Raw genomic sequence first — 17,162 nt, forward strand, 5'->3', positions numbered from 1 at the left:
ATTTAACATCTGAACATATTTTTAAGTTAATAATAAATATATTTCTGTTTGTAATTAAACCTGCTGGAATGTTGGAATTTTTATAAAGAATATGTTTTATAATGTATGATGCATGTTTTAAAGTGCTTGTTTAACAAGTGTAATATGTTTAAAGTGCTCATCTTACATTTTTATTGTCAGCATACTGTAATTTCAAAATAGTTGAGAGAAAATATATAATTAATTGTGTTTTTCTTTAAAACTAATTGCAAGTTATAAAAGAAAAACCAAAGGTGTGTGCTTTAATGATACTGTGTGAGGTTTTTTTTTGTTTTTTTTTTTCCATAATGAAATCGTACAAAATGTATACTAATAAATAATTTCTATATTAAAATGTTTTCTATATAAAATGTAAACAGTAATACACCATTGTTTGACATTATATATATATATATATATATATATATATATATATATATATATATATATATATATATATAAATATATATATATATATATATATACTACCATTGTGCGTTCAAGTTTTCAGTAGATATTTTGTGTTGAATTCATATCAGTATGTTTGTGAAAGAACTATTTTACTCATCGTTAGTTTTTCAGTTCTCACCGAATCACCAAAGGACCCGACTCAAAGAGTTGACTCATCCCAAAACATGACTCCTAATATATATTTATTTCGAAAGTGAAAGTCGGTCTCACTCTATGTCTCGACTCCATTTTAGGAAGCGTTCAGACAAGTTAAACTTCTTTAATGTGGCAGAAACGGTGACATTAATGGTTTAGAACAAGGACTTTACTAACGGTGAGTTATAGTATAGTGTAAAATTATCTTTATTTGTGTCTGGTTTCAAATTCAAGGAAGGAGAAACCACAAAAACTATCATCAAGATTTCCATCAGGAATCGCAAGTACCAGTGTTGTGCTGGATAAAGTTACTAGTTAATGTACTTCATTCAAAAAGTAACTCAATTACTTTGTTGATTACTTACACCAAAACGTAATGCATTACTGTTATTAGTAACGTTTTAGTAACTTTATTAAATAAATAATGAGCATATTTCCACATAGAGAAACTCGCCTTGACTTGCCTTGACTTGCCGTGCATACTTCAATAAACAGAAACACGCCCACAGCGCGTCTTCTTCGTGTTTACAGGTTGGCATCCACCAATCGTACAATGTATTGCTGCTGTAAACAGGTTAGTTTGTAGGCTACACCTCTTCCTAATGAACTAATTTATAAAAGTAACGGGTAATGCACCATATAGTAACGTTAACTGAGTTACTTTATTTAAAAAGTAATGCATTACAGTCTGCAGGGCTCTCAAGTTTTGAAGACAGGCAAGCGTGACATCTCCAATGTGTGTGTGTGTGTGTGTGTGTGTGTGTGTGTGTGTGTGTGTGTGTGTGTGTGAGAGAGAGAGAGACAGAGAGAGAGAGAGATATTATGACTGGTGGTGTTTATTGTAAGTGTTTGTTGCCTTTTTAGACTCCGTTATCATTTGTAATGTTGCTCCCATATAAAACAGTTCGGCTCAAGCCGAGACATTTTTAGGGTCATGATGGTTTCGTTTTGAGGTTTTGTTCAAACCGACCATCGAAAATAGCTAAAGAATGTTTTTTTTTTTTTTTTTTTCAATTGTTGTTGTGTTAAATCTTAATTGTGTAGGCTCTTTTTTTTTTTTTTTGATTGGCTGATAAGTGTCAGGCTCAAATAGGGTTAGGGTGTGGACAGATACAGTACATTTTGGGAACTGCGGCATATTAAATATATGATAGTCAAAGTTTTTCTGCGTGAGAAATACGATGTGTGGTGGGAGAGTGTGAGAAAAGGCCGCAATGCGTGACTGCCACTCTCAAAGCGTGACACTTGCCAGCCCTGCTTACAGTGTTAGTTACTGTGAAAAGTAACTGCGTTACAGTAATGCGTTATTGCCCAACACTGGTGACGGGTGTGTGGGATGAAGAGTGTGTGTGAGGAGACTTGTGTGGGATGAATAGTGTGTGTGTGTGAGGAGAGTGTGGGATGAAGAGTGTGTGTGTGAGGGGAGTGTGGGATGAAGATTGTGTGTGTGAGGGGAGTGTGGGATGAAGAGTGTGTGTGTGAGGAGACTTTTGTGGGATGAAGAGTGTGTGTGAGGAGACTTGTGTGGGATGAAGAGTGTGTGTGTGTGTGTGAGGGGTGTGTAGGATGAAGAGTGTGTGTATGAGGGGAGTGTGGGATGAAGAGTGTGTGTGAGGGGTGTGTGGGATGAAGAGTGTGTGTGAGGGGTGTGTGGCATGAAGAGTGTGTGTGAGGGGTGTGTGGGATGAAGGGTGTGTGTGAGGGGTGTGTGGGATGAAGAGTGTGTGTGAGGGGTGTGTGGGATGAAGGGTGTGTGTGAGGGGTGTGTGGGATGAAGACTGGGATTCCCAACACTGACAAGTACTAAAGAAAGAAAGAAAGAAAGAAAGAAAGAAAGAAAGAAAGAAAGAAAGAAAGAAAGAAAGAAAGAAAGAAAGAAAGAAAGAAAGAAAAGAAAACTTTTTTTTGTAAATAAAATTAAACTATAAATGAAGTAAAACCTTTTCTGAAACCTGTTGCTGATAAAATGAGTGTTATAAATAAAAAACTGAACAAAGCAGGAAACTACTGAACACAGGCACATGTAGCTTCCTTCACTTGTTTGTTTTTGGGGTTTTCTCCTTCAGTCTCCTCTTTACCAAATGAAATCAGCTGGCTTTAAGCCTGGATAACAATTTTTGGTTTCCAGACCATACATTAAAAATAAAGAGATTAACTAAGAGCTAATTTGCTCTAGCTAACATTTAATAGAGTGGTTGAGCTTTGCTTAATTAGATTGATTGTTCTTAGATTAGTTTATAAATAACTATTTGGACACAAATTGAAGTACAATTTTATTTTAATTATGATTAAGTATGACATGCAGTGAAATGATTTTTTCATGAAATGCATTATTTTCCATTTAGCAAATTGAAAAATGGAAAATAAAATAAAATGACTATAGTATTGCTCTGTTAAATGCTATTTACTGCATAACTTATATTTACAGCAATAAGGACAGTTTTACGTAATCAACAAATGGTTAATACAAAGCACAAGCTTTTTTCTTGCAGTTACTTTGTTCAAATGCTATTTACTGCATAACTTAAAGAGTATTTCAGATGAAATGTTTATAACATAAAAAATGGGTCGATATTGCATAATTTAACCCTCCTGCAGACCTTTTCTGAATTCCTATGCAAATTAGGAGTGCCAAGTCAACTTGACCTTGTCTGTTTTGACTGCTTATATGATAGCCTTTTTTTTGTATAACTTGTTTAAAACATATTAACATATATTTTGCAAAAAATTGTTGTAATATTTGGTATAATAAGCCTCATTAATATGCAAAAATGCCTCATTTTCTAGTAAAAAAAAAACCAGAAATATTGAATTATTTTCACTCTAGAGACACAAAACACAAGACACAATTACAGGCTCGTATATTTCAAAGCCAGGAGATTGTTTTGAAACCATTTTGACCATTTTTAATGTCAATTTAAATTTAAAGTAAATTGTTAAGTACAAATTTACAGAACATCGATCAATACAGAACACAGCAGTGTCTTAATGAAATTAAAATTAGCCAGTATCTGTGCACCTGTAAATGTACAAAATTAATGCAATGCAAATAAATGATTTTAGAGATATTACATCATCATCATAATAATAATAATAATAATAATAATAATAATAATAATAATAATAATACGAAGAAGAACAAATGTTAATTTAAAAAATCCCATAGCCAACGGTGTTTCATACGTCTTTATAATTATAATTTATTGTGGATGTTTTCTCGCAATTCTGATGTAATGTGAAGTAAAATAAAAAAAATCTAAAATTTTTAACTGTAAATTAATAGTTTAAACATATTATACAATCTTAAAAAACCTTTGAGTGTTTAAGAGAAACAGGGTTCTTATGCACCACCTGGTGGATATTCTGTGAAGCGAAACACATTAAGGTGATTGCTAAGATAGCCCCCCAAACAGAAGTGCAGAAAGCTGCGGTAAACTGTGGCACTAATTGCCGAATGCTGCGGGAGAAGACGTTCGTTCTTAAAGGCCACATCTGTACATACCTTGGGTCCACCATCTACAATTCGCTCTCCGTTGATACTGATGTCAACGGCCAGATTGCCAAAGCATCAGCAGTTATGGCCAGACTGAACCAGAGGGTCTGGAACAACCACAACCTCACTGAGAAGACCAAACTACATGTCTACCAGGCCTGTGTGCTCAGCACACTCCTCTACAGCGAGGCATGGACAGCCTATGCGATCACGAGGTGAAACTCAGCAGCTTCCCCCTGAGATGCTTGCGGCACATTCTGCGTATTGAGTGGCAGGACCCAACAAAGAGGTTCTGGAACGCACTGGCATGAACGGCATGTTCACAATTCTCAGCGAGAGGCACCTTCGCTGGCTCGGCCATGTTAGGAGAATGGACCCAGGCCGCATATCCCAGGACCTGCTGTACAGCGAGCTACAGTAGCAGATGGTGCATGACTGACCGGACAGCCACGTCTGCGATACAAAGATATCTGCAAAAAGGAAATGAAGATGGCCAACATCAACGTAAACAACTGGGAGAGCTGTGCTGACAATCGCCCCGCTTGGCGTCTTGCTGTCAGACAGGGTGCTCAGAAAGCCGAGGAGCAAAGAGAGCCAGGAGGCAAACCAACAACAGCCTCAGCAAGCATCAGCATTTACCTGCAGCAAGTGCAACAGAGACTGTCACTCCAGGATTGGACTTTTCAGCCACTTGCAAAGGTGCAGATAGGACACCCAAACTGGAAGCTACACCATCGTCTCTCGAAGACGGACGGATGCCGAAGCACAATTAATAATAAAAAAACAAATAAAGTTACAGTCCGTCTGCAAAAATGAATGCTGGAAGAACTCTTACTGCTGGTGTCTCCTCTCCAGGAAGTCCATACACCAAACTGCCACACCAGGGAACACTGCTTGCTGCCATCAACTAATTACATAGAAAATATAAATGTCAATCAAAAGGCATTTTATCCAAGAATTGCTCCTAAATTATCCTAATGATCCTGGGTGTGTCACGAATAAAACGGCAGTTGAACATTTTTAGTTTCAAACCTTAATGTTATTTAGCCTGAGCTGACCTCAGACATTCCCGCTTGTTTCAACCTCACAGTGAAGTTAAACAAAATGTAAAAGCAGAGCAGGAAATTGGATGTCCTAACAAAATATGTCACCATCAAGTAAACTCCGCCATCTCAAACCCGTATCTAACACAGAAATCATTTATAATAAAGTAGATTTAACATGTACAAAAATAATATAGTTAAAAAGCATTTACCTTATTCCTTCCAAGCTCCGAAGAAGATGCCACACGCGCTCACCTGCTCACTGATTTGGGATCTGTCGTGAGTCTGAGGTAATAAAAACCGACTGAAAGCCTAAATTGCACATATAACATTCGTAACATTCATAACATAAAGCAGATTTTTTTATCGCTATGAACATCGTTAAATACATATTGAATAACTTACGTTTCAAACAGAATTTCACTCGCTTTCATCTGAAGACGCAAAGATGGCGGCTTCTCGCACAGGTGTTGTCTGATTTTCGGGTTGACGTGCATGCTCTCTTTAACGTCCGTGTTCCCAACCCATCGCCGCTGGGTTATAGCCAGTGTTGTAATGTAACGGAGTACAAATACTTCGTTACTGTACTTAAGTAGAAATGTCACGTACCTGTACTTTACTTCGCTATTTAAATTTATGTCAACTTTCATTTTTACTCCACTACATTTCCTAGATAAAATGTAAACTTTTACTCCGTTATATTCCCACTAAGCATCTTCGTTACCCGTTACTACAAAATAAAATCAGAAGAAATGTGTGTGACTGTAATAAGGGAGGTTTGGCGAATCACTGCTCCTAGATTGCATTACGCTTCGCACGCTATATGGAGAAGCACAGGTGCACGCGCAGTCAGAGCTGGAGGCGTTTATCTATAACGTTAATTGGCAGAAAGACGCAAAGACGGCAACCAAAAGCAGTGAAATGTCACTATTCTTATTACTAGAGTTGTAGCACAAACAAACTATTAATGCAAACATCCATACAATACTAAGTAAAAATAACATTTATTCATGTGGTCTTTGTCTTGTGAATATTTTTTTTATTAATGAATACATTCATTGGACTCACTGTTTGTAGAGAATGCACACATACAGGAACTGATCTGATTCAAGACTGGCATCATTACATCATGCATAAAATTTTAGTGTCCTCTTTTGTTATTTAATAATACCATAACTTTTGGCTCAATATGTAGTCATATAATATATAATATAAAACTCTTCTTGTTTTAAATTCTCACTGAGGGCTAAAACCCCTAAAGATGAAACCCTAGAACCACCCCTGCTCTTATGCCTACCACAAATCCCTGAAATTTTACATTTTACTTTTACTTCAAATACTTAAGTACAGTAAATATCAGATACTTTAAAACTTTTACTTGAGTAATATTCTAAAAAGGTGACTTTCACTTGTACCAAATACTTTTTCTAGTACGATACTTGTACTAAAGTATTGCTTTCTAGTACTTTATACAACACTGGTTATAACAATTTTCAACCCACACTTGGGTTAAAAGAGCCCAAAGTCCTACTCACTGCCCTCAACCCAGCATTTGGGTTGAATAAACAACCCAGCATTTTTTAGAGTGTATGGGGTCTTTGTTGTCACATTTTGCGCTTCAAAAAGTGCCACACATTCTCTATTGGAGACAGGTCAGGACTGCAGGCTGGCCAGTCAAGTACCTGTATCCTCTTCCTCCGCAGCCAGGACTTTAATGTGTGCAGAATGTGGTTTTGCATTATCTTGTTGAAATATGCATGGACGTCTTTGGAAAAGATATCTTCTTGATTGCAGCATATTGTGCTCCAAAATCTCTACGTACTTTTCAGCAATGGTGCCATCACAGAGTGCAAGTTACCTTTGCCAAGGGCACTGACACAACCTCATACCATGACAGACCCTGGCTTTTGGACTTGTTGCTGGTAAGGATCTGGATAATCTATTTCTTCTAAGATCCGGAGCACACGGCATCCATTTCTCCCCAAAAATACCTGAAATACTGATACGTCTGACCACAGTACATGTTTCTACTGACTGATGGTATTTCCGTTGCCATTCCCGATGCCTCTGAGCCCAGAGAAGTCGACGGCGCTTCTGGACACTGTTAACATAGGGTTTCCTTTTGGCAAAGTACAGTTTTAACTGCCATTTGTGGATGTAACTACGTACTGTGGCACTTGACAAAGGTTTGCCAAAGTCCTGAGTCCTGAGCCCATGTGGTTATATCGCTTATACTGTAGATGAATCATGATTCTTGATTCAGTGCTGCTTGAGGGATCAGAGATTACGGTTGTTCAGCTTAGGCTTGCGCCCTTGTCCTTTACGCACTGAAATTCCTCCACATTCCTTGAAGGACTAGACCTTTCTTGGATGCTGATTTTGTACCAAATCATAATTACAATCACCTGTTGACATCACCTGTTTCAAATCGCATCGTTATTTAACCAATTTAACCGATTACTAGCCCTAAATTGCTCCTGCCCCAACCTTTTTTTTAATATGTTGCAGGTCTGAATAACAGAAAAGGATTTTATAATTACAAATGAAATTAAGCTGACCAGACAAAACATGAAATATTTTGTGTTCACATTGTCTGCAATGAAATACAAGTCAAATACAAATGAAATACAAGTCACTTTCTTTTTTATTTGTGCTTTTCATACTGTCCCAACTTTTTTTAGTTGGGGTTGTATTTGCTGATCCTTTTTATACTACTTAAAATGTCCAGATTCAGAAATGATTTTAAACAAGATATTTTTCTTGTTTAATACAATTTAGTGCAGAAAAAATAAATACAATTAGCAATAATTTGAATTAAAATTTTAAATGTTTATAGTGAAGGTAAAAACATTTTCTACATATATTTACAGTTTAAGAACTGCATATTCCTGTAGCATCGACTGTAACTATACCTAAACACAGATAGCTGTGTTAATAATGAAACAAAACTAGAGATGAAAGTTCAAACTGGCATAACATTAACCACTGACATAAAAAACTTCTGGGTGAGTCATTTGTAAAGACAACAGTGAGACTATGTGGCAAGGTGTGAATCAGTGACCTCTCATGTTGTATCTGCCACTTATTTTCTCATGTGAAAACAGGACTTTAAGAAGACCATTATGTTGGTTAGTTTACCATTTCTCTTGGTAATCAGGGCATTGTGTAAGATGTGTTCAGATTTTTCTACTACCGACACATATAGTGAAAAAGGACTCCTCTGATCTGAGCAAGGTAAGAAAGTTGAAGGAGAACTGATTTGAGACTCAACTTGATTGTATCGGAAAAAATCTTAACTTTGTTAAAGATGACAAATGATCAAACTGAAACATTATAACTGACTTTTTAATAGTTTTAGTCCTTATTTCTTAGGCTTACAAAATACAAAATAGTTCCAGAGCACAAATAAAAAAAAGCACTTAAAACATTCTATGTTGCATGGTTAGAATAAAAAATAAAAATGGATTGTTTTCTGAATTGTAAAGTATCTGCAAAGTAAGCATTAAAAAGACTAATGTTTACTATATTTAAATCTGATAGTTGTAATATTATATGTAAAATATAAAAAATATCATGTAAATAAAAGAAAATAACATAGAAAGTATTACAATTAGATTTATTCCTGCATTTATTAAATTCAGATTCAGGCATGTTGAAATTATCCATTTGCAGATTTGAGCAATAATTTAGTTAAAGACATAAAGGAACCAAATGAACATTTTCTATCATAAAATTCAGAACTTAAATGATGAGCAAAACAGTCACATAAAAATACAGTATCAAATTGGCATTTTTAAATCTACAGATTTTAAGGGTAAAATATTTTGATGAACACATTTTTTCCTTAATGTCAACAAAACCAAAGATTTTGACATAGCAAAGCTGCCTGGTGACTTTGACTCCCAAATACAATATTTTTTTCATTAATTCCAAGTATACAAGTATACAAAATATTTGTATTAGTATACAATTTGTATACAAATACAAGTATACAAAATGTATACTAATAAATAATTTATATATTAAAATTTAAACAGTTATACACCATTGTTGGACAGATCTAAAAAAAAAAAAGCCAATATATTTACTAGCAATTTTTAGTTCAATATTTCAGTAGATATTTTGTGTTGAATTCATATCAGTATGTTTGTGAAAGAACTATTTTACTCATTGTTAGTTTTTCAGTTCCCTCCGAATCACCAAAGGAGCCGACTCAAAGAGTCGACTCATCCTGAAACGACACATGACTCTTAATATATGTTTATTTCGAAAGTAAAAGTCGGTCTCTCTCTATGTCTCGACTCAGGAAGCGTTGAGACAAGTTAAACATCTTTAATGTGGCAGAAATAGTGACATTAATGTCTCAGAACAAGGACTTTACTAACAGTGAGTAATAGTATCGTGTAAAATCATCTTTATTTGTGTTTGGTTTCAAATTCCAGGAATGAGAAACAACAAAAAATATCACCGGAAATCATAAACAAACAAACAAACAAACAAACAAACAAATAAATGTAACCTTTTTTGTAAAGAAAATTAAACCGCAAATGAAGTAAAACAATTTTTGGTTTCCAGACCATACATTAAAAATTAAGAGATTAACTAAGAGCTAATTTGCGCTAGCTAACATTTAAAAGAGTTATTGAGCTTTGCTTAGATAATTAGATTGTTTGTTCATAGATTAGTTTATAAATAACTATTTGGACACAAATTGAAGTAAAATGAAAATTTTAACTCAGTATGACATGCAGTGAAATGCTTTTTTAAGAGTATAATAAAATAGTGTCAGATAAAAAGTCCAAAATGCAAATAAATAAATAAATAAATAAATAAATAAATAAATAAATAAATAAATAAAAATAACTATAGCATTGCACTGTTAATGCTGAATTCCTGTATAAAAAACACTAATAGTTACTAAAATAACCACTAGATATCATTCTGTGTAGCGTATATTTAGGTTGTTACTTGTTACTCTTGGAGTTTTTTTGGTTATAAAATAAAACAAAAATAGTTAGAAAAATAATCTTAATACCTAAATAGTGATATTAGGGTAAACATACCTATTAAGCTCACCAAATCTCCGTCAAGATATTCTGTTGAGTTCAAGTCACATGTTTCATTAGGAAAAGTTATGTTAAAATAAAATATTAATCTCTCAGACAATAATATCAAATATTTCAAAAGAATAATGTATTTAAATTAAGATACAATTCATTAAATTAAAAAAGACTGAATGTGCTTATTGGGTACATTTCTGTTCCCTTTAAGCACACACCTAAATTAAGACCACATTATAGTAAAAAAAAAATCTTGCTTATTTTAAACCTTTTGAGGTTTGTTAAAGTTTTATTTGGAGGTACAAAATGTCAATACCACACAGTGATAAAATTGATCAGTTATTCAGTCAATCAATTATTCAGATCAATTGTTCAGTCATAGTGAAGTGCCAAACATATTGCATCACAAATTAATAATAAACCTACCCTATTAAACTAATAAAACATTTCATTTATCTTGTTTGCCCAATAACCTTAAAACAGGCTTAATTATAAAGGCCTATAAGTAACCTATTATGTACATTTATTTAAATTCTATTAGTCACTTTTAGTAGAGATTCTCAATCACTTGGTAGTTCTTCACATAGAAGGATCCTGCACCTTCTAGTTCTGCCTCACACAGGTAGGGTATCTTCACTTTTCTCTCTCACAGGCAGGGTTGCTGCCCTCTGAAGCACAAGCCTGCATGGGAATTATGTCTTGTGCAGAACTGGCAACATTTCTTTTATGTTGAGAATGTTGGATCCACGGATTGCTTCCACATTCAACACAATCTGGGACATGAAAGCTAAATGTAAAATACACAGTCACTCTGAGTGTGTGTGTGTGTGAGTGTGTGTGTGAGAGTCTCACTCGTTACCTCATGTGAGACTTCACATGAATGTGTTCACATGATCCACTGGTTATACAACAGAATTACTGTTATCATCAACTCCTGTTTACAACACTTATTCACTGGATAATGCAAGGTGCACATTGAGTTCAACCATTTTAACTCTCCAACATTTCTAGTGCAATAAACAACTCACTCACTGTGCTACATAAACAAAGAATTTCTTTTAATTAAATCTATGAAGCCATTTTTTAAGAAAAAAGATTCATGTAATAATTTAATTGCACATTTGTTTGTGTGTTTTCTAGGAGTGTGATCCATTCCATCAGAAGAGATCAGACTCTTCAGGACTCAGCTGTGTGTTTGTGTAAACTTTACTAATATTTAAAGATGGAGACTCCTGATCTGGACATAGATAATGTTTCTACACCATCAAACAACTGGTAATCTACAACATCCTTGTGTTCTAGTCATTAAATATTCACATCTAAATTATTATTAGTAAATATGTAATGATTTAACCAAATGTTTTACTATTACAGTATATTGTTTGTTTGTTTGTTTAACCTTTATTTTTACAGGCAGGTCATTAAGAACAGGTTCTTATTTACAATGGCGGCCTGACAAGTGGAATAAGCACTTAGGGAAAGGGAAGTAGGGCTAAAATAAATACATAGCATTAAAAATACATACAGGTTAACAATTACATAAATACATTTTAAAACAAAATTATGTAGAGAAGCAACTGCAGATATCTGTGAACAAATATGATATAATAATTTTAAAGGATGAAATTTGAATAAATTTATCCAGTTTCAGAGTATTTTGCAAAGCATTCTAGTCACGAGTGGCAGCAGATTGAAAAGATGCAAGACCAAATGCAGAGTTGGTTTTAGGAATGCTTAATTGAAAATGAAGTGAGGATCGGGTGTTATACAGTATGTGACAGGCTTTAGCTGCAGCAAGTGACCTAAATAAGGAGGAGAGTGGCTGAGAAGGGTATATATATATAACTATACACATCTACCAGTCACTAATTCACAGAAAAATGTATTGTTTAATATAAGTAAAATAAAGAGTCTATATAAATGACTAAAGGACTGTGTATAATGTTGTAAAGTAAACTCCAGAGAAAGAGATCAGAATCACCAACACACAGCTGTATCTCCATGAAGAGTGACTGTTCTATGGATTCTCCTCTGAGGTTTAAAGATGGAGACACATCACTTCTACACAGGTAATGTCTCCTCACTGTTAATGTCACTGCTAAAGTCACACTTAAAGGGAAGTTTAACTACATAAACAGGGTGACAAACTAAATACTAAAACACTGATTATGATCTATAATGAAGCCTGTGCCTAAATTCAGTAATTAAATTCTTAATATTGAAGTCTATTTATTGTAAACTTTTTTTCTTGAAAAGCGAACTCGTGGTATCTTTTAAAATAAATGACACTTAGTTTGATGTGCTGTTTTTTAATGCAGTGAAATTCATGTTTGTAAGTACGTATACCTTAAATCTCAAAATACTTTTATTTTTCCACTGTATGTGTGGTCTTTGCAGACTAGACCACAAATTAATAATAATCTTCTAGAGTTACACCAGAATTCAATCAGGAAATCTACAGAGCATTTGTGTGATTACTGTATGACATGAACAGGGATGTTTAATACACTCAGTGTTACATTTTATTTACACAGTCATTAGCTGCAGTTTTGATAGTTATGATATTTATATTATACTATAAAGTTTTAGTGATAATACTGTCAGTTACACACAGAAATGCATGTAGTGTTAATTTAAGTCTGGCTGTAAATGTAGTGTAAATATTCAACACTGACTTTAAAATTAATGTCAAGGATAAATTAAGGATATGTTTTTGTTTTAAACTCTAGGGAAAGAGATCACCATTGGTTGGTGTTGTGTTCATGAAGAGGGTTTGTGTTTATGGTGATTGTAAATACTGTACCAATATATGGACACAGGCAATGTCTATTTTTTTTTTCTTAAATCATGTACTGGACATTAAAGCACAGATCAAACCTTTATTCTGAGACTAAATTCTGAGACAGAGAAAAGCACTGAATGAAGTCATACAGAAAGATCATGAAAGTATCTGCAGATTGACAGAAATGTGAACATTTATGGCATCTGGCAGACGCCCGTATCTAGAGTGTCTAACTTTTAGATCTCATTTTATACAACTCTCTGCCTTGCTGGGAGCCCTGCAGTGGCAGACCTGGGATTCAAACTCACAACCTTCTGTCTGATCAATAGTTAAGGACCTAGACCACTAGGCTACAAATGTGTTTTTATTATTGAATAAATCCTGTTTTAATGAAACACAAGTTGCTGCCTCACAGTTTCATGGTTCCCAGTATCTGTCTGTGTGGAGTCACACATATTCTCTCCTTCTCCATGTAGGTATCCTTCAGGTTCTCTAGTTTCCTCCCACCTCCCAAAGACATACCAGTAGACTGGTGAAGATTAATTGCCCCTATGTGTGATGGACTGGTGTCACATTCAGGCTGTAGTGTTATACGGGTTATAGGGATTTTATACCCATTAACTTTTCTGACATGATTTCTTATAAAACTGTATCTGTATTTGTATCTGTTTAGAACACATTACCTGTTCATTCAGAGTGATGGATTCAGTCACATCCCTAAAAGACACAGAGAAATAAACCTAGAATAACTAGAGTTAAAATAGGACCAGACATTTTACTGCAGGTCCATAATGTTCCATAGTCATGTGGTATTAAGTAGTGAGAAAACTACCACTACTGTAGTGTGGAATGATGAAATGATCAGCTACAATTTTCATTCACAGCGATCTACAGGAGACAGGAGACAGAACAGAAACGAAGATGACAGATACAGGGTGTAAGGAATTCTCATCCGTCGCTTGGATAGGGTAACCCTCTTTTTATCTGCCCCCTGGGTAGGGTAACCTAAAATTCAACCTCTCGTTCCTCTGCTCAGTTTCTGTTCTCCACAAGGCCTTTGGAAAGTCGCAATGAAACACACATGTGTCAGTCTTTCAAAGAGAAGTTCCAAAGTTTATTAGGAAAAGCAGGAATATATAGTCATACAAGAAGAGGGAGGGTGTAGTGTGTGTGTGTTGGTATGTGTGTGTGCATCTGTGTTTAGGTGACCTCTCAGTCACCCCAATGAATTCATATCTTATCAGGGAAGTGAACCTATACTTCCCTTAGTTCCCATGGTTGGCAACATAAAGAATGATTGTGGCAGGGCCATCTGTGGTAAGGCTAATTATGGTAGGGACAAGAGTGTGTCTGTGTGTGTGTGTGTGTGTGTGTGTGTGTGGGGGGGGGGTGTATGTATCTGTGTGTGTGTGTGTGTGTGTGTGTGTGTGTGTGTGTGTGTGTGTGTGTGTGTGTGTGTGTGTGAGAGAGAGAGAGAGAGTCAAACAACAATGTGCTCTTTACAGATAGTCTATAACATTACCAAAAATGATTGTTTTATGCAACTATTCTATAAATTCCCCTCTTTTATCCATGATAAACTTATAATGGATAAACAACTCATATATGATTATCTATTTTTGTCTAGAAGCCGGGCTAACCGAGTAATCACTATTAGTATGTTGCCTAGCCTGGGCCAGACCCTCAGTCACTTCTCAGAATTTGTTGTCATGAGGATGCTCTTGGACGGGTTGTCATGACGCGGGGCAGGAAGCGGACCCAGATGCAGGATAGCAAAACAAAACAGGGTTTAATAACAAAGGGAACACGAAACATGACACAGACTGAAGACAAGACAGGACAACAGTAGATTCCGCGCTGCCATCAGCAACGCGGCACCCTTAAATACAAAACACTGATGACACAATGAGGAGCAGGGTTGGTGACAGGAAGGAGCAGACGAAGGCGGGGGAGACACGTGACGAGAAACGTAAACAAAACTGCACGTGGCCAAAGTCCGAGCTGAATCATGACAGAGCCCCCCCAAGGCGCGGCTCCCGATGCTCCAACCTGTCTTGATGGTCGAGATGGGGTTCGGGTGGGGAGAGCAAGGCACACGGCGAGGCAGGTGGGGAGAGCAAGGCACACGGCGAGGCAGGTGGGGAGAGCAAGGCACACAGCGAGGCAGGTGGGGGGAGCAAGGCACATTCCATAGCCGAGCTGAAGGGCCGAGCGACATCCACAGCCGAGCTAAAGGGCCGAGTGACGTCTACAGCCGAGCTGAAGGGCTGAGCGACATCCGCAGCCGAGCTGAAGGGCCGCACATAACCCCCGACGCACCGCTGTCGGTCCCACCCCTCAGGAACCAGGAACGGGAAGGAAGGGAGGGCGGGGAAGAAGAAAAAAAAATGTATCCTCCACAAAACAGAAAATCCAAAAAATACGGGCCTGCAACACCCCCCCCACGAACAGGAAGTGGGGCGACGCCCTCCACGGGAACAAAATGTGAAGTGACGCCCCCCACCGGACAAATGTGGGGCGATGTCACAGGACACCGAAAAAACAAAACAAAACTCGAGCTGGCGACATGGCCCGCAACCGGAAGTGAGGCGGTGCCCCCCGCGGAGAAACCGGATGCCAAGCGGCGTCCCTCACCGAAAAAATGCGGACCGATGTCACCAAACCTGCAAAGTCCGGGGGAGAAAATAAAAAAAAAAAAAAAAAAAAAAGCTCCCACAATCAGCCGGTCCAAGCTGCTATCCTGCTGAGTCCTGGTGCGGCAGAATCTTCTGTCATGACGCGGGGCAGGAAGCGGACCCAGACGCAGGATAGCAAAACAAAACAGGGTTTAATAACAAAGGGAACATGAAACATGACACAGACTAGAGACAAGACAGGACAACAGTAGATTCCGCGCTGCCATCGGCAACGCGGCACACTTAAATACAAAACACTGATGACACAATAAGGAGCAGGTGTGGTGACAGGAAGGAGCAGACGAAGGCGGGGCAGACACGTGACGAGAAACGTAAACAAAACTGCACATGGCCGAGCTGAATCATGACACGGGTAACCCTGTCCCAAGGCAGATGATCAAGATGAGGAGGATGACAACCATACTGGTCACTGGTTGTGTGTCCTGTACTCAACTAGAGGTGGTCATTCAGTTCTTTGCAGCCTTTTCCGTCACCTCATGCAGCTTTAATGATGTCCGAAGAGCCGGCACAGAAGGGTCCGTCAGGTCACTGCTGAGCGTCGTGGAGTGATGATGGGAGAAGCCAGGAGCACCTTTGAAAGCACCTTCTAGAAAACTCATGGAAGGGTTAAAAGGCTGTATCTCTGTAACATAAAGAAAATGGTGTCACACAGCAGAGGTGGCAAAAGTGCACACATCCTTTACTCAAGTAGAAGTACAGATACTCATTTTTTAAAAAACTCCAGTAAAAGTGACTACACTCTTTTACTCAAGATAAAGTAAAGAAGTATGGGCTCTGACATGTACTTAAGTAAAAAGTCGCCGTTACTACTACCTGTTTAGTGTCATGCTGGTAACTGGACGTCATGTTTTATTTATATAATTATATATATATGGATGGATTTATATATATGATATATGTGTTTGTATGTATATGTATATGAATATATAATTTTGGAGAGTGCTGATGGATATTTGTGTTCATCAGCCACAGGATTGTTACGAAAGGCAGGCACTGATGTAGGTGAGGTAGGGTGGAGTCAGCTTTCACATTCATCCCAAAGGTGTTCAAAGGGATGAGATCAGAAAACAACCACATATAGCAGGAAAGGTCAGGTGAACCAATACTCTTGAAAATATAATGTATACCAAGTGTATCACCAAGGCCATATCCCAAACTGTAGGGGGATTCCAGCTCTGTCCTTAGTCTATGTCTGATAGCCAGTAAATAATACAGTACACCAGTCACATGGTGAAAAAGCCGCACAATGATAGGATGATAGGTTGGAAACAGCACTCAATGAGAAGAAATAATACTAAAAGTAACGAGTCTGTTTGAAAATGTAAGAAGTAAAAAGTACAGATATTTGTGTAAAAATGTAAAAAGTTGTCCGAAAAATAAATAGTGGAGTAAAGTACTGATACCAGAAAAATTTACTTAAATACAGTAACAAAGTATTTTTACTCCGTTACTTCCCACCTCTGT

General features: G+C 36.8%; 1 protein-coding gene across 9 annotated transcripts in view; it reads left to right on the forward strand.

The window, feature by feature from the left end:
- The first annotated feature begins 781 nt into the window (after window positions 1-781).
- The window catches only part of LOC113635287 (NACHT, LRR and PYD domains-containing protein 3-like), a 51,378-nt gene continuing 34,997 nt past the window's right edge, over window positions 782-17,162 (forward strand). For 3 of the 9 annotated variants that reach the window (XM_047803878.1, XM_047803872.1, XM_047803877.1), the window contains exons 1-4: window positions 8,183-8,394; window positions 11,361-11,495; window positions 12,173-12,289; window positions 13,887-13,970. In XM_047803878.1, the coding sequence (XP_047659834.1) occupies window positions 11,443-11,495; window positions 12,173-12,289; window positions 13,887-13,970 (254 nt within the window). In that variant the 5' untranslated portion in view covers window positions 8,183-8,394; window positions 11,361-11,442. Of the gene's footprint in view, window positions 803-8,182; window positions 8,395-9,527; window positions 9,547-10,996; window positions 11,014-11,360; window positions 11,496-12,172; window positions 12,290-13,886; window positions 13,971-17,162 lie in introns of those variants that run through there. The other 6 variants (XM_047803874.1, XM_047803879.1, XM_047803876.1 and 3 more) reach the window with 6 other exon arrangements.

Source organism: Tachysurus fulvidraco, chromosome 19 (assembly GCF_022655615.1).
Source record: "Tachysurus fulvidraco isolate hzauxx_2018 chromosome 19, HZAU_PFXX_2.0, whole genome shotgun sequence".
NCBI classification, from domain to species: Eukaryota; Metazoa; Chordata; class Actinopteri; order Siluriformes; family Bagridae; genus Tachysurus; species Tachysurus fulvidraco.